The sequence below is a fragment of the Scyliorhinus canicula genome, chromosome 12 (assembly GCF_902713615.1).
Source record: "Scyliorhinus canicula chromosome 12, sScyCan1.1, whole genome shotgun sequence".
Classification (NCBI taxonomy): Eukaryota; Metazoa; Chordata; class Chondrichthyes; order Carcharhiniformes; family Scyliorhinidae; genus Scyliorhinus; species Scyliorhinus canicula.
Window position 1 is genome coordinate 1,849,026 of NC_052157.1, and position 24,260 is coordinate 1,873,285.

The 24,260-nt window shown below is 46.6% G+C and overlaps 1 protein-coding gene across 2 annotated transcripts in view; it reads left to right on the forward strand.

Moving 5' to 3' along the window:
* The first annotated feature begins 2,840 nt into the window (after positions 1 to 2,840).
* Positions 2,841 to 24,260, forward strand: part of pde8a (phosphodiesterase 8A) — an 82,718-nt gene continuing 61,298 nt past the window's right edge. For both annotated transcript variants that reach the window (XM_038813225.1, XM_038813226.1), the window contains exons 1-4: positions 2,841 to 2,897; positions 9,259 to 9,449; positions 15,031 to 15,090; positions 21,124 to 21,181. In XM_038813225.1, the coding sequence (XP_038669153.1) occupies positions 2,871 to 2,897; positions 9,259 to 9,449; positions 15,031 to 15,090; positions 21,124 to 21,181 (336 nt within the window). In that variant the 5' untranslated portion in view covers positions 2,841 to 2,870. The remainder of the gene's footprint in view (positions 2,898 to 9,258; positions 9,450 to 15,030; positions 15,091 to 21,123; positions 21,182 to 24,260) is intronic.

Here is a 24,260-nt window from a genome sequence, read left to right on the forward strand (position 1 = left end):
CTGCCCATCTGCCAACCGCCCATCTGCCAACCCCCCCTGCCAACCGCCCCTCTGCCAACCGTCCCTAAAAATATTGAGCAAAATATTGGAAAGGATTCTGAGAGATAGGATTTATTATGATTATTGAGAAAAACATAGTTTGATTAAAGATAGTCAGCATTGCTTTGTGAGTGGCAGGTCATGCCTCACAAGCCTCATTGAATTCTTTGAGGATGTGACGAGACACATTGATGAAGGTCGGGCAGTGGATGTGGTGTATATGAATTTCACTAAGGCATTTGATAAGGTTCCCCATGGTAGGCTCATTCAGAAAGTTAGGGGCATGAGGTACAAGGAAATTTGGCTGTCTGGATTCAGAATTGGCTGGCTGAAAGAAGACAGCGAATGGTAGAAGATGGAAAGTATTCCGCCTGGAGGTCGGTGACCAGTGGTGTTCCGCAAGGATCTGTTCTGGGACCTCTGTTCTTTGTGGTTTTTATAAATGACTTGGATGAGGAAGTGGAAGGGTGGGTTAGTAAGTTTGCCGATGACATGAAGGTTGGGGTAGTTGTAGATAGTGTCGAGGGCTGTTGCAGGTTACAACAGGACATTGACAGGATGCAGAGCTGGGCTGAGAAGTGGCAGATGGAGTTCAACCTTGATAAATGTGAAGTGATTCATTTTGGAAGGTCGAATTTGAATGCTGAATACAGGGTTAAAGCCAGGATTCTTGGACGTGTGGAGGAACAGAGGGATATTGTGTCCAGTTCTGGTTGCCTCATTATAGGAAGGATGTGGATGCTTTGAAGAAGGTACAGAGGAGATTTACCCGGATGCTGCCTGGACTGGAGGACATGTCTTATGAAGAAAGGTTGAGGGAGCTGGGGCTTTTCTCACTGGAGCGAAGAAGGAAGAGAGGTGACTTGATAGAGGTGTACAAGGTGATGAGAGGCATGGATCGAGGGGATAGCCAGAGACTTTTCCCCAGGGTGGAAATGGCTGTCACGAGAGGACATAATTTTAAGGTGATTGGAGGAAGGTATAGGGGAGATGTCAGAGGTCGGTTCTTTACACAGAGAGTGGTGGGTGTGTGGAATGCACTGCCAGCAGGGGTGGTGGAGTCAGAGTCATTGGGGACATTTAAGCGACTCTTAGACAGGCACATGGACAGCAGTAAATTGAAGGGGTGTAGGTTAGGTTGATCTTAGATTAGGATAAATGGTCGGCACAACATTGTGGGCTGAAGGGCCTGTACTGTGCTGTACTGTTCTATGTTCTAAACCATCCCTCTCCAAATTATCGCTCTACAAATGGTCCCTTGTATAGGTTTGTGCCTGAGTGCGTTGGTTATGGTCCCTCTAGCGTTCTCTCCGGCCAGGTTTTCTATAAGGCCCGGTGGTGGTGGAGTCTCAAAGAATTTGGAACCAATTTAGGAAGCATTTATATTGGGGGCAATGTCACAACTGTGACCAATGTGAGAACCAGAGATTTGTGCAGTCCGGGATGGATGCGATGTACAAGATTTGGAGGCGGGAGGGGGTCGATAGATGCAGGGATTTGTTTGTGGAGGGTAGGTTTGTGGGACTGGAGGCAATAGTGGAGAAATTTCAACTCCCGAGGGGGAGTTTGTTTAGGTTTACGCAGCTGCAAAATTTTGGTCGTAAGGAACTGTCTTTGTTCCCTCGCTACCGGGACCTGCACCTATGGACAGGATGCTATGTGAAGGTGAGGTAGGGAAGGGAAGATAGCTGATAATATGGGTGGTTATTGGAGACGGTGAGACCACCGCTGGAGGAGGGAAAGGGGGAGTGGGAGGAGGAGCTGGCCTAAGGCTGGAGGGAGGGGTGTGAGGGAGGGGCGTGGAGGGAGGGGCGTGGAGGGAGGGGTTTGGAGGGAAGTGCGTGGAGGGAGGGGTTTGGAGGGAAGTGCGTGGAGGGAGGGGCGTGGAGGGAGGGGCGTGGAGGGAGGGACGGTGGAGGGAGGGGCGTGGAGGGAGGGGCATGGAGGGAGGGGTTTGGAGGGAAGTGCGTGGAGGGAGGGGCCGTGGAGGGAGGGGTGTGGAGGGAGGGGTTTGGAGGGAGGGGCGTGGAGGGAGGGGGCGTGGAGGGAGGGGCGTGGAGGGAGGGGGGGTGGAGGGAGGGGCGTGGAGCGAGATCTTGCACAGGGTGAATTCCACCTCTTGTGCCAGGCTGAGCCTGATACAGTTTAAAGTAGTTCACGGGACGTACTTGACTAGTGCAAGAGTGGATTCGTCCAGAGGACAGGTGTGCGCCTTGTTTGAAGATGCAGCAAACCATTCACATGCTCTGGTCCTGCCCTCAGCTGTTGGGTTTTGGTTCTCCACTATGTCGGAGATTTTGGGGTCAGGCTGGAGTCGTGCCCATTGGCGGCGATCTTTCGGGTGTCGGAGTCGGCGGCGCTCCTGGATGGGAGGAAAGCTGATGTCCACGCCTTCACCTCTCTGATAACCTGGACACGAGTCCTGCTTGGATGGAGGCCGTCAGCGCCACCTAAAGCTGGGGGACCTGTCCGAGATTCCGAGACTGGAAAAGATTGTGTCATTCGAGGGTCAGAGGAAGGGTTCTATTCAGGTGGGCGCCATTCATCACCTTTAAGGATTTGTCCATTGCCACTAACTGGGGGAGTTGGTTAGGAGCTGGTGTGGGGGAGGGGGTGTAGGTTGTTTTAAAATTTGTTTCCTGTTGGATTGTTATGCATGTGATATTTTGAAAATTTTTGGAATAAAATTATTTCTTTAAAAAAATAGAAAGATTAGAAGCCAATATGTGTTGTAATTTTGCAGGTTTCTATAAAATAAAGAGACGTGTTTCTAATTCGATGTTTCTCTCCTCTCTCTGTAGGGAGCAGTAACTGAAGTTCAGTTTGGACCAATGACAATGCATCAGGACCCCATTCAGGTACGATTAGTGCAGCTATAGATGCTGAGAAACAGAATCTGGTTCTGAAATGGACGTCTCGATCAATCCCTGAGCTTTGTTTAGAACAAGGAAGTCTGAAATATTGTGAGTTGGAATTTACAGAATATCATTGGCATGTGCAAGAACCTTGAATGTAAGTTGACATTTAACAGTCCAATGAGCCGAGTAGTTTGATGGATGTCACTGATTACTGTAAAATAGCCACAAAACAATGTCTCCCAATCTGATGGTACAAGTTGATTATTGTGATCAATACACTCCGGTTAAAATTGGTTTTGAGCTAATAGAATATCCTGTGCCACTCACAATGGGAGGAAATCTTCAGCGCATTCTTTCCTCCTGGAGTAGAAGCCTCTTCAACGAGGTGACTTTGTTTTTTGTATTTTATGTAGAAGCTCAGTAAGCTTATTGTGGCTGAGCTGAGCTTCAGTTGGAAGTGCTAGAATTGGAGGACAGGATGGTTATGTTGGGGGCAGTAGATGTGCTTGCTGGCAGGGTGGGAGATATTTGTCGGCCAGTTGTTAAGACATCTCACTTGGTGTTGACCTTTCAGCACTGCTTTCCCTAACTCTCCCTAAATGTCATAATCTTGAATTAACCCTTCTGGAGGAGTTCAGCTCCATTTGTTTTAGCTGGAGACTCAGGAGGTTACAAGTAGTAACGGTGGGAATATAGCCAAAAATAGACAGTAACAGTCTGTCCTGTGTTTAAACATGAAACAAGAGATTCTAACAACTTAAATGAAAATATTGTATAAGAACATAATTAGCAGCAGGAGTATGGTATATGACCCCTTGAGCCTGCTTTGTCCTTCATTACCATTGGGACTGACCTTTGACTGCCACACCTTTTCCACCTGACTCTTTTTTTTCAAATATATTGTTCACGAGATGGGAGTGTTGCCGGCAAGGCCAAGTTATTGTTTTCCCCGGATCACCCTGAAGAAGATGGTGAGCTGCCACCTTAAATCAGTGTAGTCCGTGTGGTACGATACACAATGCTGCTGGGAAGGACGTTCCAGGATTTTGGACAGCTGAAGAAATGGCAACATATTTCCATGATGTGGAGATGCCGGCGTTGGACTGGGGTGGGCACAGTAAGAAGTCTTACAGCACCAGGTTAACGCACCAACAACAGGTTTATTTGGAATCACTAGCTTTCGGAGCTCAGCTCCTTTACCACCTGTTTGTGCATTTTGGGGAGGAGGGAGAAGCGGGCTGTCCGGAGTTGCGAGATTCAGGTTGGACGCTGTGGATGGAAGATCTCCAGAGGAGGCGAGGTAAGTGACAGTCCTGGAAACAATGATTTGATGTTCGGTGATGGGATCATGGTCCAGGGGAGGTAGGAGGAAGTGTCTGAGAGTCATGAGGTAGAGGTCAGTACGCCACACAAGAGCCCCACCCTTGTCGGCAGGTCTGATGAGAGAGTCAGAGTTGGACCTGAGAGAGCGGAGTGAAGATATTCCGTCTCCGTGATTGTAGCTTTGGAAGATGCTGTTGAAGGAGTATTTGTATGGCTAGTCCAGTTCAGTTTCTTTTTTTAAATTTGTTTATTGGACGTAGAACAAGATTCCTAACCTCTCATCTGCTCTTGTAGTCACAGTATTAATATGGGTAGTCCAGTTCAGTTTTTGATCAATGGTAACCCCCCCAGGATGTTGATTGTGAGGGATTCAGCGATGGTAATGTCATTGAATGTCAAGGGGCAATGGTTAGATTCTCTCTTGTTGGAGATGGTCATTGCCTGGCACTTGTGTGGCGCCAATGTAACTTGCCACGTCAACCCAAGCCTGGATATTGCCCACATCTTGCTGCATTTGGACATGAACTGCTTCATTATCTGAGGAGTCACAAATTGTGCTGAACATTGTGCAGTCATCCACAAACATACCCACTTCTGACCTTATGATAGAAGGAAGGTCATTGATGAAGCAGCTGAAGATGGTTGGGCCGAGGACAAACCCTGAGGAACTCCTGCAGTGATGTCCTGGAGCTGAGATGATTGACCTCCAACCACCACAACCAGGAAAGACTCCAAGCACGGAGAGTTTCCTCCTGATTCCTGTTGGCTCCAGTTTTGCCACAGCTCCTTTATGCCCAGTCAAATGATGCCTTGATGTCAATCTCACCTCACCTGTTCAATTGTAATCTGCCAGGATGTTGATGGTGGAGAGTCAGCAATAGTATTGCTGTTGAATGTTAATGGTTAGATTCTTCTGTTGGAGATTGTCATTGCCTGTATGACACCAATATCCTTTGATTCCCTTAGAATCCAAAAATCTATTGATCTTGGACTTGAATATATTCATGATTTGAAGAGCAAGAGTAGGTAATTCCAAGCCTACACAATTCTCTCATCTCCGTCCTAACTGGCTAATCCTTTATCACCAGATTCTATCCCCAAGTTCCAACTAGGGGAGCATCTACCTTGTTGGCCCCTCTCACTATCTTGTTTGAAGAATCTTGTAAATGACGATAGGCACATTCTGCTCAGTCTCTCCTCATGAAACATCCCTCATCCCAGAAATCCATCTCGCAAACGTTGTTGCATTCTGTATAAGGCAAATATATCCTTGGTATGGAGAGCAAAGCTGTGTAATTCCTCAAATAGTAGAAGCAGCTCAGTTAATGCATTTAAGTACAGGGAATTGTTTTTGTGACCCAATATTATTTTCAGCGTTATATACACTGTGTCCATAAACACAGCAGGAAAGGCTTCTGGACAATCAAAGTATAAGTGAGGCACTAAATGCCTCAGATCTCTTTGTTATTAACCCCACTGAGCTACAGAGGGTCATAGGATATTCTCTATTTTAATAGCCATTGTTGAGGCCCTTGCAGCAATGCCTAACGTCCTTGACATAAGAAAAAAGCCAAAAAATATGAAAATTAAATGAAAATTGCTTATTGTCACAAGTAGGCTTCAATGAAGTTACTGTGAAAAGCCCCTAGTTGCCACATTCCGGCGCCTATTTGGGGAGGCTGGTACGGGAATTGAACCGTGCTGCTGGCCTGCTTTGGTCTGCTTTAAAAGGGGGACATTGGGGTGTGGAAAAGGTCTGGAAATTCCGACTCTTGGAGATGGAAGGAAATTGTTCCTGAGGGCTGCTCTCTATAAGGAAAAATAATTTTTCCTGTTTAGGTGGAGTCCATATCACCATCTCTGAGATAGACCCCGCATCGTCCAGTGACGAGTGTGGTAATCCTGGCCACACCAGCTGACCCTAATCACATTCCTCAGAGGACATGAAAATACCCAAGCTGTGGACCTCAGTCTCTCCTGCACTATGTCTTTATTTGGGACTGGTGGAGGCTATGCTATAATTGGCCAGTTAGATATTCTAAAGTTTGGTGCCAAAGTGTCTGAGCTCCAACAAGGAATCTGGGATTTCACCAGGAGCTCGGCAGGGGTACATGATCAGGACTGCAGATTCTGATTCTGTAATTTCGCAAACATTGTAGGGATGTGACTGCTATTTGTTGTCAGTAAGTAGAAACTTTTTTTGTTTTAGATTTAAAAAAATATATAAATTGAGAGTACTGAATTCTTTTTTTCCCAATCTTAATTGGGCAATTTAGCGTGGCCAATTCACCTAACCTGCGCATCTTTGGGTTGTGGGACTGAGGCCCACGCAAACACGGGGAGAATGTGCAAACTCCACACAGACAGTGACCCGGGGCCGGGATTGAACCCGGGTCCTCAGTGCCGGGAGGCAGCAGCGCTAACCACTGCACCACTGTGCCGCCCATGTCAGTCAGTAGAAAGTAGATTAATCCAGGCATAATTCACTTTGAATATTGTCGGATGGGCCACTTGCAGGTTACTGCTGGGAGCTGATGATCTGGGCTAAGTTTTCTTCCTGTTGTATGTATAATAATCAATGATTAGTATTGTAAATAGTTTAATTTAATGATCTTTATTGTCACAAGAAGGCTTACTACACTGCAATGAAGTTACTGTGGAAAGCCCCTAGTCGCCACACTCTGGCGCCTGTTCGGGTACACAGAGGGAGAATTCAGAATGTCCAATTCACCTAACAGCACGTCTTTCGGGACTTGTGGGAGGAAACCGGAGGACACCAACGCAGACACAGGGAGACCGTGCAGACTCCGCACAGACAGTGACCCAAGCCGGGAATGGAACGTGGGACCCTGGCGCTGTGAAGCCATAGTGCTAACCACTGTGCCACCGTGCTGCCCTGGTATTAATATAGATAGGATTATACCCAAACTGCAGGCAACCATGCCACATTCATTCAGCAATTTAATATCTCAACTTTTTATAATATTTTTCCAATATCTAATAACGAAAAGCTGTTGCTTTGTCTGCTACTTATGTACAATATTTACTCTTGCATCAAATAAATGGGCGCTGAGGTATTTCCCCATTGACCCTCTGCGGATCATGCAGAATTAAATTTGAACAGGAAATGTTATTGATAAATTAAGTGGGCTCTGATCAGGATCTGATGGTGCATGGCCTTTGTACAAGTCTTTGAGTTCAGATCACCTTACTGGGTGAAAACTTAATCCACATGCTCCATTTATCTGGACAGATTACAACAAAGGCTTGGTCAGGTTGTAATTGCAATTCTCATTTAAAAAATGAGTTGCTCAGTTTGCACATGGACCATGTGTGAAACTCAGCCAGCCACTGCTGACAGCGGCCTCGGTCTGACGGGTGTCTGGGATGGGCCAGAGGATATCCTGGTTTTTAATAATCGAACCTTGAACAATGGGCATTTTTCATAATGAGCTTGAGTGACCCTGGCTCTGAACATCCAGACAGGAATGCAGGAGTGAGAATTGGTGCTTTGTGCAGTCAGCGGGCAGGTGGCAACCTTGTGTGGTGCCATTTTCACTCCTGTGTGTAAGGAAATAGTTAAAGTTGAATTCAAGCCTCTGTCCTTTTACACAATCCTGCGCTTCATGTTCAATATTGTAAATAGTAATAATAATCACTTATTGTCACGAGTAGGCTTCAATGAAGTTACTGTGAAAAGCCCCTAGTCGCCGCATTCCGGCGCCTGTTCGGGGAGGTTGGTACGGGAATCGAACCCGCGCTGCTGGCATTGTCCTGCATCACAAGCCAGCTGTTTAGCCCACAGTGCTAAATCAGCCCCTACACAAGTAGTATTGTACCCAAACTGCAGGCAACCAGCCCCCATTCATTCAGCAATTAAGTGTTTCCACTTTTTATAATATTTTTATAATATCTAATAACTAAAAGCTGTTGCTTCACCTGATATTTTAGAAGTTGTGCTGTTTTTATTTTGGCCGTTGTTAGTCTTGTTAGCATTGGGTACGAGTTAGTCTTGTTAGCATTGGGCACGAGGCAGTGAGCGGAAGCGGTAAATCTGCCACTTCACTGTACTGGAACACCCTGAGGGCAAATTGTTTGAAGTTGAAACAAAAAGTTTTTAAAGCCATAATGGAAATATTTATCGTGGGTCTGATTTGAACATCTTTTTTGTGGATTCAACACCACTCACCTACCTGCTCACCATAACCCTTAATTCCTTTACTGTTCAAAAATCTATCTGTCTTTTCCTTAAAAACATTCAACAAGGTATCCTGAACTGCTTCACTGGGCAGGGAATTCCACAGATTTCTAATCCTTTGGGTGAAGAAGTTCCTCCTCAACTGAGTCCTAAATCTGCTCCCCCTTGTTTTGAGGCTATGCCCCCTAGTTCTCGTGTCACCCGCCAATGGAAACGACCTTCGTGCTTCTATCCAGTCTGTTCCCTTCATAATTTTATATGTTTCTATCAGATCCTCCCTTCATTCTTCTAAATTCCAATGAGTATAGTCCCAGTCTCTCCTCATAAAGGGATTAAGGTTTATGGTGTTCGGGCCAGAAAGTGGAGCTGAGTCCACAAAAAGATCAGCCATGATCTCATTGAATGGCGGAGCAGGCTCGAGGGGCCAGATGGCCTACTCCTGCTCCTAGTTCTTATGTTCTTATTAACCAATCCTCTCAGCTCCGGAATCAACCTAGTGAATCTCCTCTGTACCCCCTCCAATGCCAGTACATCCTTTCACAAGTAAGGAGACCAAAACTGTACACAGTGCTCCAGGTGTGGCCTCACCAGCACCCTATACAGCTGCAACATAACCTCACTGCTTTTAAACCCCATCCCTCTAGCAATGTAGGTCTAAACTCCATTTGCCTTCTTTGGACATTTCATCTTGGAAACCTGCCTCATTAGAAACCCTATCCTCTGTGTGTACTTTGTGTGGTTGAAATACTTTCAACAAACCCATTCTTCTCTCCCACTCCAGAGCTGCCATTCACTTTCGATCAGCATCCTTCAGCGTGAATCTTCTTTCCCTCTCTTCAGGTACTTCTAGTCTTTGCCAAGGAAGATAGCCAGAGTACTGGATTCTGCTGGGCGTGTGACAGGGCAGGGTACAGCTGCAATGTGGTACAGACGCCAGAGGCTGCACTGGAATGTTTCTTGGACAAGAATCATGAGATCATCGTCATAGATCAGAGACATTCCTTGTATTTTGATGCAGAAACTCTATGCCGGTGAGTGTTGCTCTTGATTGCGGTTTAGAGACCGTTGATTCATCACTAAAGTCTGGTCAGTTTTGTAAACACAGATGTTGGTGCCAGTGTCAGATTCAGTTTCGACCATTTGTATTAGGTTCAAATACCAAAGTCAAATAATGCTGTAAATACTCAGCAAGTTAGAATGAAAGGTCATAAACCAGAAATATGAACTGTTTCTCACTCTGTGAGTGCCGTCTGACCTGCGTCGTGCTTTCAGTGTTTTCTATTTTGAATTGTATTTGGTTTCTGATTAAACACTTGAGTATCTGTGTTGAGTTATCTGTTGGTGTCACTCAGTTTCATATGCACCAACCAGCAGCTATGGGAATAATTTCATCTTTTTGAGAGATCACTCTAGATTGAAATAATGCAGCAGATCAAAGCTCAAGTTGGCCGGGCTGGTTGGTAATGCAGAGCGAGGCCAGAGGCGTGGGTTCAACTCCCGTACCGGCTGAGGTTATTCATGAAGGCCCAGACTTCTCATCCCTGCCCCTCGCCTGAGGTGTGGTTACCCTCAGGTTAGACCACCACCAGTCACCCCTCCCCCTCAAAGGGAAAAGCAGCCAATGGCCATCTGAGATTATGGCGACTTTACTTTTACTAAATACATCACGGAGTTCCTTTTGTGAGGGCCACGAAAATCCAGCACGAGTTGAAGGATAGAAAGAAATAACATTTATTTACAATAACATACATATACAACAGCAGCAGCAACTTCCCTTGCTGCTCACTCTCTCGCCGGAGCTCATACTCCCGTAACGGTTGTCCATCCACGGCCCGTGGGCCCGAGGATTCCCCCTCTGAGGCGTCCTGTGTCTCCATCTCGGGAGTCGGAGTTTGCTGCCTCCGTCATCTCGGTGTCTCTATCTCCATGCGGTTCTGTAACGACCTGCGCAGGCTTTGAGTGAGGCACCAGAGGAAGATCGTGAGGAATACTCTCCACTGTGTCTGGTCTCTGCGGCTGTAGAAATGAGCGCCGGGTGCGGGGAATCTTTGGAAGGGATGGTCTTCTTGACCGAACATGGTCTACATGTTTGCGCTGGAGACGACCCTGGGCTTACACCTGGTAAGAGATAGGGCCCGTTTGGCGAAAGATTACGCCAGGGACCCACTGGGCACCACCAGCAAAATTCCGAAAGAACACTGGGTCACCGGATGCAAACTGCCGATTCGGCCGATGCCGAGAAAGGCCATGTCCCTGCCGTTCTTGTGTGCGGCGTACTTTTGCGCCAATGTCCGGGAAAACCGTGCTAAGGCGGGTGCGAAGTCTCCGGCCCATTAGGAGTTCTGCGGGAGCTACCCCAGTCACCGCATGTGGAATGGTCCTGTATGAAAACAAAAACCGAGCCAGTCTCGTGTCCATCGACCTGGAAGACTGCTTCTTTAGATCTCATTTCAATGTCTGCATTGCGCGCTCCGCCAACCCATTTGAAGCCGGGTGGTAAGGGGCAGTGCGGATATGGCGTATGCCGTTCATCTTCATGAACCTCGCAAACTCCTCACTTGTGAACAGAGTGCCGTTGTCCGTGACCAGCACCTCGGGGAGGCCATGCGTACTGAAAGACAAACGCATCTTCTCGATTGTTGCACAGGACGTTGTGCCTACCATCTTATGCACCTCTAGCCATTTAGACTGGGCATCGATTAATAGAAGGAACATGGATCCTTGAAAGGGGCCGGCGAAATCCGCATGCAAGCGCGCCCAAGGCCACCCTGGCCATTCCCAGTGATGTAGGGGCGCGGCCGGCGGAAGCTTCTGATGCTCCTGGCAAATGGAGCAGTTTTGGGCCACCTTCTCAATGCCGGTGTCTAGGCCTGGCCACCAGACATAACTCCGGGCCAACATTTTCATTTTGGTCACACCCGGATGCCCATTGTGCAGGTCTCTCAGTATCAGCTCCTGTCCTTTTTCCGGGACAATCACACGCGTCCCCCACAAAAGGATACCGTCTTCCACGCTGAATTCGGACAGCTTGGAGGAAAATGCCCGCAACTCACCTGGGAGCTGTCTATGCTGCCCACCATACAGGACTATGTGCCGAACCTTTGACAGGACTGGCTCCGTCTGGGTCCACTCACGGATCTGTGATGGTGACAGGCAAGGTGTCCATAAAATGTAGGGTTGCAATCACCTCACTGGTCATGGGGGTTAACATGTGCCCGGTCGATAAAGGCAATCGGCTCAGTGCGTCGGCATTCCGTATCTGGGTTCCTGGTTTGTGCTCCAGAGAATACTCGTATGCAGCGAGCAACAAAGCCCAGCGCTGGATCCGTGCGGAAGCAATGGGCGGTATTGGCTTATCCTCTCTGAAAAGTCCCAGCAGAGGCTGATGATCAGTCACGATAGTGAAGTGGCGGCCATACATGTACTGGTGGAAACGTTTCACCACAAAGACCACTGCCAGGCCCTCCTTCTCGATCTGCACATACTTTTTTTCGCTGCAGTCAATGTGCGGGAGGCGAAAGCTATCGGCTGCTCGGCCCCGTTCTCCACCTTGTGGGACAGGACGGCCCCAATACCATGCGGGGATGCATCACATGTGACGAGCAAAGGCTTTCCAGGGTCATAGTGGGTTAGTAACCCAGACGACGACAATTGTTGTTTTACCGGCCGGAATGTGGTTTCTTGCGGCTGACCCCAAACCCAGGTGTGATTCTTCTTTAGCAGAAGGTGCAACGGGGCCAGCGTAGTTGGCAGATTGGGGAGGAACTTCCCGTAATAGTTTACGAGCCCGAGAAATGAACGAAGATGCAACGTGTCAGTCGGGGCAGGGGCCTGTTGAATCGCGCGCACCTTCTCTGCGACGGGGTGCAAACCTTCACGGTCCACCCGTTACCTCAGGTAGACTACTTCCTTCGCCTGAAAGACGGATTCCAGCCTCCGAAAAGCGTCTAAGGACAGCCTCCAAATTTTCTAAATGTTCCTGCTCCGACGTCCCTGTAATCAAAACATTGTCTAAGTAAACAGCGACACGCGGTAAACCTCTCAAAATGTCCTCCATAATGCATTGAAAAATAGCGCAGGCAGAGGATACTCCAAAGGGCAAACGTGTATATTCATACAGGCCCCAGTGTGTATTAATCATTACATATGGCTGGGAGACAGGGTCCAGCTCCAAATGTAAGTAGGCGTGACTCATATCTAATTTCGTGAACGAGAGTCCGCCTGCAAGCTTCGCGTAGAGATCCTCTATGCGAGGCATTGGGTATCGGTCGAGTCGGGAAGCCGTATTCACTGTAAGTTTATAGTTGCCACACAAGCGAACTGTGGCATCTGGCTTCATTACAGGTACAATTGGTGCTGCCCAGTCAGCGAAATGGACGGGCCTGATGATACCCAAAGTCTCCAAACGAGTGAGCTCCCCTTCTACCTTCTCGAGCAAGGCGTAAGGCACCGGACGCACCCGGAAATAGCGCAGCGTGGCTCCTGGTTCGACTTGGATACGGGCTATGGCCCCTTTTATTTTCCCCAAACCGGGCTGGAATACATCTGGGTATCGTCCTAGCCCCTCAGTCAACCCTCCAGAAACTGTTTGGAGGATGTGCTGCCACTGCAGCCGCAAATAACGCAACCAGTCCCGACCCAACAGGCTGGGCCCATAGCCGCGCAACACGATAAGTGGGAAACGCCCCTCCTGGCATCCATAAACAACAGGGGTCATCGTAGTTCCTGCAATGTCCAATGGTTCCCCCGTGCCACAGGCCAACCTGGCCTGTGTGTCGGTTAATGTAAGGGTCTGTATACCCTGCTTGATGCGGTCGAATGTTGTCTGGGCGATCACGGAGACCGCTGCGCCAGTGTCCAACTCCATCTCAAGCGGGTGACCATTGACCCGTACTGTCACCTTAATGGGGGCCACACGGGGAGCTGTCTCACAATGCAGCTGCAGGCAGTCGTCCTCCGTCTCCATGTCCTCGGGAGTAGTCGCCGCAGGTTCATCCAAATGGAAGGTACGGCCCCTGGGCTGGCCTCAGTTTCTGTCGGAACGATGGCGCCTCTGGCGCCCCCAGGACCGGCGTCCGCGACGGGGTCGGCGCCTACAAGTCTGACACGGACATGGCTCCTCATACATTGGTACTGGAGAAGGCTCCCTTTGGGGAGGAATGTCCGACGGCCACTGGCGTCGATCCGACGTCGCCTCGCAGGGGTGTGGGGGGACGCTTTCGGACGGAAGGGGTTGCGCCCCAAGGCATGCACCTCCATTCCCTGTAGGCCCTGCACTCCCCGTTCTGCGCTTTCTCGGGACAATACTATCTGAATGACCTGTTGAACAGTCAATGTTGGCTCGGCTAACAACTTTCTCTGGGTGGCCGCATTGTTAGTACCGCAAACCAAACGGTCGCGTAACATTTCTGACAAGGTCTCACCACAGTCACAGTACTCCGCAATCCTGCGTAGCCTGGATAGAAAGTCAGCAAGGGATTCTCCTGGGGCCCTCTCAGCGGCATTAAACCGGTAACGTTGGACTATCGTGGATGGGGTTGGGTTAAAATGTTGCCCCACTAAGTTCACAAGTTCATCAAACGTTTTGGTGTCCGGCGCAGCTGGGTACGGAAGGCTCCTAATCACCCCAAACGTATGCGGGCCACAGGAAGTGACCAATATGACCGCCTGCCGCTCGTTTTCGGTGATATTGTTTGCCCGGAAATAGTAACGCATCCGTTGTGCGTACTGGTTCCAGCTTTCCAGCGCAGCATCAAAAACATCCAAACGTCCATACAGAGGCATGGTGTAATAGAAAACAACTTCCAACCTGTATCGAAAAAAATCCAGGGAGGTGGCTGCCGCAGTGTAGACATTTTAATCCTCGTTGCCAGTTTTGTGAGGGCCACGAATAATCCAGCACACGTTGAAGGATAGAAAGAAATAACATTTATTTACAATAACATATATATGCAACAGCAGCAGCAACCTCCCTTGCTGCTCACTCTCCTCTAGCTGGTTCCAAACTGGCCAGCTCTATTTATGTAGGGAATCTGCAAATGATTTCTCCGCCCCCTCATTGGGGAAGCTCATACTCCCAAAGGATTGTGGGATTGCCATTAGTCCCCGGCCAATGGTAAGCAGGCAGGTTATAACAGTTCCTAAAAATGGAACATTATGGCGTGAAAGTACTTTTAGTTTTAAATCTCCGTTTACCTCTGTAATTTTTTTAATCTAATGTCTATTTGACCGTGCATGATTGTGATGGTTTTTAACACACCTCGGTCTGTTGTTAGAATGATGTGATGTTTCCCAAACTGCTGAAACCTGTCAGATTGCAGAATAACATCCATCCCATACTCGGTACACAATGTTAGTTCATTTTCTCATAGCTTGTTTAGTTTGTGTAGTGTGTATGCGCGATTGAGTGGGGTATGGGGAGGTTGAGATGCTTCATATGAAATTATTTCAGGATCTGTGCCTTGTGCAAGGTTCCCTGGAATCAAGTGATCAGACTGAATCTTCCATAGATCACTGAGCATCCAATTCTATGGTCCAGCGTAACTGTGACTCTGATACCTGTCTGTACACTATTGTATGTGATGGCAAAGTAATTGTGGCTATTATTCATAGATCCATCAGAGCAACAAAATCGTCAGAAAATGCTGTCATTGTTGCTATTGCGAAACGACCGTAAGTACTTTTTTTTTGAATGGGAGCTGAAAGAAAGGCATCTTTTATTTAAGTAACTGGTCAGGGGCAGCACGGTGGCGCAGTGGGTTAGCCCTGTTGCCTCACAGCGCCGAGGTCCCAGGTTCGATCCCGGCTCTGGGTGTGTGGAGTTTGCACATTCTCCCCGTGTTAGCGTGGGTTTCACCCCCACAACCCAAAGATGTGCAGGCAAGGTGGATTGGCCACGCTAAATTGCCCCTTAATTGGAAAAGATGAATTGGGTACTCTAAATTTAAGAAGAAAAAAAAATGTAAGTAACTGGTTCACATTTGGTAAGCTGGGGAGATGGTGGAATGCTTTATGATATCAGAGAAGCTTAGAGTGGTGCAGCTTATGGCCCATTGTTCATGGAAGAATTAACCCCGAAGAACTGTCATATAGACCGGTTGGACCAAATTGATTAAAGCAGCTTGGAGGGCAAGTTTGTGGAATCCATTCAAGGAATCTTTTTCAAACAGTGTCAAGCAATCAACCAGGCTCATTCTGATCTGTAGTGAGGCAGGTAGTAGCCTTATAGTGAAGGCTGGGGTAAGTGATCATCATACGATTGAATTTCATATTTGTTTTGGGAGTGTTATGGTTACGTCCAAAATTAGGAGCTTAAATTTAATCAAAGCTACTTAATAGAAACATAGAAAAAACAGGAGCAGGAGAAGGCCATTCGGCCCTTCGAGCCTGCTGTGCCATTCATTACAATCATGGCTGATCATCCAACTCAATAGCCTAATCCTGCTTTCCCCATATCCTTTGATTCTCTTCGCCCTAAGTGCTATATCTAACTGCTTCTTGAAACCATACAATGTTTTGGCCTCAACTACTTCCTGAGATAATGAATTCCACGGGCTCGCTACTCTCTGGGTGAAGAAAGTTCTCCTCATCTCTGTCCTAAATGGTCTATCCGTATCCTCAGAATGTGACCTCTGGCTCTGGACACACCCCACCCATTGGGAACATCCTTCCTGCATCTACCCTGTCCAGTCCTGTTAGAATTTTATAGGTTTCTATGAGATTCCCTCACATTCTTCTGAACTCCAGCGAATACAACCTAACCCACCCAATCTCTCCTCGTACGTCAGTCCAGCCATTCCAGGAATCAGTCTGGTAAACCTTTGCTGCATAATGGGTATGAGAGGCAGGTTGGCTGAGGTACGTTTATAAATTAGATCCAAAGATAGCCAATGACAAACATTTAAATAATTCATCATTCTGAATATACATTCCCTTGAGGAACAAAATCTTCACTGGAAAACCAGTCCAACCCTAGATAGAGATGTTAAAGACTGCATAGATTAAAAGTAGAGCAATGTAATTTTGCCAAAATAAATAAGCCTGATGATTGGGAGTGTTTTTAAAAATGAACAAAGAAATGGATAAAAATAGGAGAGTAAACTAGCAGTAAATGTAAAATCTCTTATCTGTTTTTAGAAGTACAGTAAAGGGAATATGGGTCCCTTCGAGATAGTGGTATGATAAATTACAATGGGGAATAAGAAAATGACAAAGATATTAAACAAATATTGTTTGTCTTCATAACACAAGACACAAAGACTATACTAATGTTAGGGGGGATTGGCTGGGGAAATGGCTGCCAGGATGTAGCATTAAAGACATTAGAAAGGATTAGGAAGGTGGATAGCTCTAGGGTTAGAAATTGTTAGGTGGTTTTAGATGTAACAAGCAATGCAATAAGGTTTAAATTGGGTTTACTATGCATGTTGGTAAATGCACAAAGTGTGGGGTGGGATGTGATGTTGTGATGATGTAGCAGGCATATTTCAAAGAAGGGCAGAACTGGGTGCTAAAGAACCTTGGACAGGGGGGTGTTCTTTAAACTCGATAGAGCGCCAAGCAAAGCCGCCGCAATTCACAAAGAGCGGGAGCGCAGAGTGGTGAACTCACTATTAAACAGCGCTGGGAACGCCACGTGCAAAATGGAATCTATTTTTCTCAGTGGACCCAGAGGTCAGTGCCACCCTCATGAGCTTATGAGCCACCACTGCACTTTATACAAGGGAGAGAAGCCCCGTGGGAAGGAGAAAGGAGGACAGTAGGAGTATCAGAGCTTGTACGTCCTGTTTCCCATGCAGTGGAGCCTGGTCTCCAGTCTTCTTGGCTCCCCTTGCCACTGGACCACGGCTTTGCTCCATCAAGCCCATGTGGTAACTAATACGTAGTAACCACTCCACGTTTAAATAACTGGCATAGGAATCTTCCATCCCTTAAAATGAAGTTTGGGACCTGGAACATCAGCATCCAGAACATCAGAAATCGAAGACACGGTAAGAATATCTCAGAATTGATGTAGTGCAGTAGGAGGCCATTTGGCCCATCGAGACTGTACTAGCTCTCCAAACGAGCAACATGACTGATTGCCATTCCCCTGCCTTTTCCCCATACCCCTGCACATTGTTTCTATCTCAGTAATCATCTAACTCCCTCCTGAATGCTTTGATTGAACCTGTATCCATACACTTCCAGACAGTGCATCCATACACTTCCAGACAGTGCATCCATACACTTCCAGACAGTGCATCCATACACTTCCAGACAGTGCATCCATACACTTCCAGACAGTGCATCCATACACTTCCAGACAGTGCATCCATACACTTCCAGACAGTGCATCCATACACTTCCAGACAGTGCATCCATACACTTCCAGACAGTACATCCATACACTTCCAGACAGTGCATCCATACACTTCCAGACAGTGCATCCATACACTTCCAGACAGTGCATCCATACACTTCCAGACAGTGCATCCATACACTTCCAGACAGTGCATTGCCAACCCGGACCACTGGCTTTGCGATAAAGATTTTTCTCACAGCTGGTGATTGATGTGAAAGGGAGTCCAAAAATTGCCTTTTGATGTATAAATAATAAAATGGTACTGGGAGATGGGGTGGGAACAAAAGAGTGTATCTATTTATGGAGAAATGTTTTGGGCTATGGGCAAAGGGCAGGGGGGTGGGACTAGTTAAGTAGTTCTTACAGAGAGCTGCCATAATGGCCTCTCTGCTGCAGCCATCCTATCATTTTATTCTATAAATTGTGGTCGACCACATTTGAAAGTGAAGAGAAAGGTAACGGTCAAACCCCCTGCATCTTCAGATTTAAAAAAATATGGCTGCAGAGATAAGAGCCTCAGTTATGATTTTCCAGTCCTTGTGCATTGGAAGGAAGCAAATGTAGCCTCACTGGCAAAAAGAAAATAGAGCGAGACAAAATGAGAAACTAATTAGCCTGACCTTGGGGATATGCTGGAATCCATTATTAAAGGCATGGTAACAAAGCAATTGGAAAATCATTTTGATTAGGCAAAGACAACATGGTTTTTGGAGAGGAAAATTGTATTTGACAAACCTATTTTTTGAGGGTGTACATGTTTAATAATCTTTATTAATGTCACAAGTAGGCTTACATTAACACTGCAATGCAGTTACTGTGAAAAGCCCCTAGTCGCCACACTCCGGCGCCTGTTCGGGTACACAGTGAGAGAACTCAGAATGTCCAATTCACCTAACAGCACGTCTTTCGGGACTTGTGGGAGGAAACCGGAGCACCCAGAGGAAACCCACGCAGACACGGGGAGAACGTGCAGACTCCACACAGACAGTGACCCAGCCGGGAATCGAACCTGGGACCCTGGCGCTGTGAAACAACAGTGCCAACCACTGTGCTACCCTGCCGCCCAATGTGGTTAAGAGGGAAGGATATATGTTGGAAGGCATTTGATATAATGCCACATAAGAGGTTGTTGTAGATGTTCAGGGCTGTTTAACAGCCTGAAAACAGGTTATGGTAAAGAGAGTTATTTTTGGGTGGCAGGGTGTAATTAGCGGAGTGTCTCGAGGCAGTGCTGCATCTCTGCAATTTACAATCTAATACCAATGACCTGGGTAAGTGGACTAAGCCTAATGTATCCCAAGCCTGCTGATGATGCAAAGCTGTATGGACAGGTGAGCTGTCAGGTAGGTACAGACACAAAAGAGATATAGGAGGTTAAGTGCTGACATCAGAAAGGTGGCAGAAAGCCCGCAATGCAGTGATTTATAAAGTTATTCACAATGGTAGCAAGAATGGGAAAGCAGACATTTTTTTAAAGAGGTGAGAGAGGTCAATCTTGGGATTCAGTGTGATTTGGGTATATTTGTATATGAACCATGCAGGGGCAGGGATCAAATGCAAATGGTAAGTTTCCCTTTATTGCAAATGTGTTCATAGATCATAGCATTTACAGTGCAGAAGGAGGCCATTCAGCCCATCGGAGCAAGCTTGTCTGTAGTTATGTATGGCTCACGCCGAGGATATATCAACAGTTTGCTGACCTTGTGTAAGGAAGGAGGGTGATGGAGTGATGGTTCACAAGATTGATTGGTGGAGTGGGAGGGCTGCCCATTGATATACTCTGAACATACTGTGGAGTTCAGAAAAACAAGAGGTTATCCCATGGAAGGGACAAAGGTGGGAGGGTAGGGACTATTTTCCTTAGCTGGAAAGTCGAGAACTGGAGGTCACAGTCTCAGGATTAGGGGTCAGACGAGATTTCTTCCCCTCAGAGTTTGAATTGTTTGCTTTAGAAGGCTGTGGCTGCCCAGTCAGTGAGTATGTGCAAAACTCTGAGGTTGTTGGACACTAAGGGAATTGAGGAAAATGGAGGTGGCGCAGGAAAGTATTTTTTTAATTTTATAAATTTAGAGCACCCAATTAATTTGTTTCCAATTAAGGGGCAATTTATCGTGGCCAATCCACCTACCCCGCACATCTTTGGGTTGTGGGGTGAGACCCACGCAAACACGGGGAGAATGTGCAAACTCCATACGGACAGTGACCCGGGGCCGGCATTGAACCCGGGTTCTCGATGCCATGGGACAGCAGTGCTAACCACTGTGCCACCCAAGGAAAGTGAATTTGATGTGATGGTTCTGTCAAGGTCGTACAGAGTAGCAGAGCTGGTTCAAGGAACCACGCAGCTGATTCATCTCTTGTTTCTTCTGTTAATCTTTTCTCTTCGGAGATCAGCACCAGGTTTCCTAGTCTCCCCACATAACTAGCCTCTTTCATCCCTGATACCAGTTTAATAAGGGTCCTCTGCACCCTCTTGAAGACGCTTGCTGCCCAGACTCAATACTCCAACTGGAGTCTAACGAGAGTGCTGTTTTGCCCACTATTATCTGTGCAGTAAAGCTCTAATCTCAACTTTCTGTCAGAAGGTGATTCTGAGCACAGGAAGGGCAAAGGGAATTGGAGGCAAAGTTACCCAGGACTCCACTTGAACACCAGCCCAGCTATGCCGGCATTGTCTTGACTTGGGTACAGGAGACATGAAAAGGGAACAAAATTATAATTTAACAGTGAGGGTATCCTAATACGACTGTCATTAAGTGGCAAAGCTGAATAATACTCGGAAGCTGGCCAGGTTAAACGAAAGCACCAGCTTAGTTTAGGCGCTAGATCGTCTCCCTGAGGTAAAGCTCAAGGGTACAAGCCCTACTCCCAACACCTGAGTTGGCAATCCAGGTTGGTTCTCTGGTTCTGCGCCGAGGGAATACTCACCCACCGTGTTCAAAGGCAGCTTCTGTCCAGCCATTCCATTGGATATTCCCTCCGACTATCTAGGTCAATATTACTCCTTTAACTAATCCCACCTTCTTAACAACACTAACTGCTTATTTATCTCAATACTGGCTGTGTGATGATTAGATGCATCAGTTGCTAGAATAACAATAACGACACCTCAAACACAATTAATTGCTGAAATGCTCTGAGGTTTGAAGGATGAGAAAGCATCTATGTAAATGCAATGTTGGTTGTAACTATTGTGACCAACCCGAAACCTAATGTGTTATAACAGAAGTCCGTTTGTCTTTCAACAGCTGGGTTATAAAAATCTACCAATCCACATACATTTTTAATATAAAACAGATCATGTATTGAGGCTTTTTCAAAATTATTATTAATTTCACAATTGCATTGTTTTTGCAACTTAGACAGGGGGATCAGGAGGAGAACTCTGTGATGCCACTGATTGCTGCAGGCTTCACACGGGTAGGTTCCTGATTTGTTTTTTCTCTCCGTAGTTTATCTTTGTACTGCTGATTGTGAACATGATGAAGCTACTGTGGTTGAGTGGTCGTGGAAGTTGTCGTAGAGTCATAAATGTTTACAGCTTGTCCATATCGGCCAGTTTCTATCACTAAGCTAGTCCCATTTGCCCGCATTTGGCCCATATCCCTCTATACCCACCCTGTCCATGTAACTGTCCAACTGTTTTTTAAAGGAAAAAATTGTACCCGCTTCTACCACTGCCTTCGATATAGCTATAGAATTTACAGTGCAGAAGTAGACCATTTGGCCCATCGAGTCTGCACCGACTCTTGGAAAGAGCACCCTACCCAAGCCCACACCTCCACCCTATCCCCATAACCCAGTAACCCCACCCAACACTAAGGGCAGTTTTGGACACTGAGGGCAATTTAGCACGGCCAATCCACCTAACCTGCACAAGTTTGGACTGTGGGAGGAAACCGGAGCACCCGGAGGAAACCCACGCATACACGAGGAGAACGTGCAGACTCCGCACAGACAGTGACCAATCACTTTGTTTCAAATCACTAGCTTTCGGAGTACTGCTCCTTCCTCAGGTGAATGAAGAGGGAGGTTCCAGAAACATATATATAGACAAAATCAAAGATGCAAGATGATACTTTGAATGCGAGTCTTTGCAGGTAACTACGACTTTTCAGGTTCAGAGGGAGCAACTGGAGAGAGGTATAATCACAGGCTAAAGAGGTGTGAATTGTCTCAAGCCAGGACAGTTGGTAGGACTTTGCAAGCCCAGGGCAGATTGTGGGGGGTGAATGTAATGCGACATGAATCCAAGGTCCAGGTTGAGGCCGTACTCATGTGTGTGGAACTTTGTTTCTGTGTCTCCTTTAGAGTGTCTTCCTTTATTTTATACTGTCTGTCTACATTCTTCCAGCCAAAATGAATCACATCACACTTCTCTGCATTGAACTTCATCTGCCACTTGCCCACTCAGTCCACCAATATGTCATTGTCTTTTTGAAGTTCAAGACTATCCTCATCACCATTGACAACACGTCCAATCTTCGTATCATCCACAAATTGTGAAATCAGGCCTTGCACACCACAATCTATGTCATTAATGTACATCAGGAAGAGCAAGGGTCCCCTACACTGACCCCTGGGGAATTCCACATCAAACCTTCCTCCAATCTGAAATCAACTATTCCTCACTACTTTCTGTCACTCAGTCAATTTCTTCCCTTTTTATTCCAAGAACTGGAATTTTGCTTGAAAGTGTGTTCATAGATCATAGAATTTACAGTGCAGAAGGAGGCCATTTGGCCCATCGAGTCTGCACCGGCTCTTGGAAAGAGCACCCTACCCAAGCACACACCCCTACCCTATCCCCATAACCCAGTAACCTCACCCAACACTAAGGGCAATTTTGGACACTAAGGGCAATTTAGCACGGCCAATCCACCTAATCTGCACATCTTTGGACTGTGGGAGGAAACCGGAGCATCCGGAGGAAACCCACGCAGACACGGGGAGAACGTGCAGACTCCGCACAGACAGTGACCCAAGCCGGGAATCGAACCTGGGACCCTGGAGCTGTGAAGCAATTGTGCTAACCACTATGCTACCGTGCTACCATGTTGCATGGTAATATATCAAATGCCTTTTAAAAATCCATATACACCACATTAATAGCATTGCCCTTATCAACCTTCTTTGTTACCACCTCAAAACTCCAAGTTAGTTCAATATGATTTTCCCGTAATGAGTCCATGCTGACTTTCTTTAATTATCCTGCACTTGTCCAAGGGACTATTGTTTTTGACCCGAACTATAGTTTCCCAGAAGTTTCCCCACCACTGAAGTCAAACTGACTGCTTTGTGGTTGCCCAACTTTCTCCTTGTGCCCTTTTTTGGACGAAGGTTAACATTCTCCAGTCCTGTGTCTAAGGACGATTATCAGCAGTGTTTCTGAAATGTCCCCTCTTGCCTCCCTCTGTACCCTTGGACATATCTCCTCCGTCCTGGTACATTATCAATTTTAATTAAAGATGGACTTTCTAACGATCCCCTCCTTCTCCTATGTGTCAAAACTTAATTTTCCAGCCTTTCAGTTGGATCATTGATGCAACATATTATTATGGGCCAGGGTTTAGAGAACACCAAAGTATATCATGGAATTCACCTGACCCATAACTTATAATGGATTTTTGTTATGAGGTGCACAAGGGCCCACTTTCCAGATGTGATGCAACAGAGATCTTAAGTACTTTTAAACAAAACAATATTTATTCTTTGAATCCAGTTAATATTTTATAAACACACAGTAAACATCTTATAACCTATCAACACAGATACCCCCCCCCCCCCCCCCAAAGATACAGTACTCTATAGGTAACCCGTAGTAACTTTCCTAACAACATCCATAAGCCAAACACCCTTTTTTCCTACAAAACAGTAGGTTTGCATTCCTTACAGAAACAGGTATTACTGTGAAGTTATCACATGGTCTGGAGACATTCTTTAGCATGCAGAGAGAGAGAGACCAAAATACACTTCTTGGTTTGAATGCAGCTCCCCACCTGAAAACGAAACCACAAAAAAAGTCAGAGCCACAAAGCAGCTTCCAGCTCAAAACAAAAGTAAAAAGCACAGCCAGAGCCCAACTCCACCCACACAATGACATCACTGCAGCCATTTGAGAAGACCAACATTTCTCAAAGTGACATTCCCATGACACATATAATGTACTTACCCGACATAAGTTTAGCCTGTACAGGTTGTATTTCCTTTGTACATTTGGCTCTTTGCCCAGCCTCCCTGTGCTGATGTATCCATCGTATTTTTTGTACCTCATTTCCATCTGCCTTCTCCATGACCAGTTTGCTCCACTTCCAGCCTCATTGTTGTGCCAAAAATTGTTTCTGCTGTATTGAAGGACTACAGTTCTGGTACCAAGTTTGTTTTGGTTATCAGTATAAATATTGCCCGCATCCCTGCCAAATGGCAGAGATGAAAAAGAAATGACGTTGCAAAAATCTCCCTGGAAATAGATAACTTTGAACATTTAAACTGCACTTTG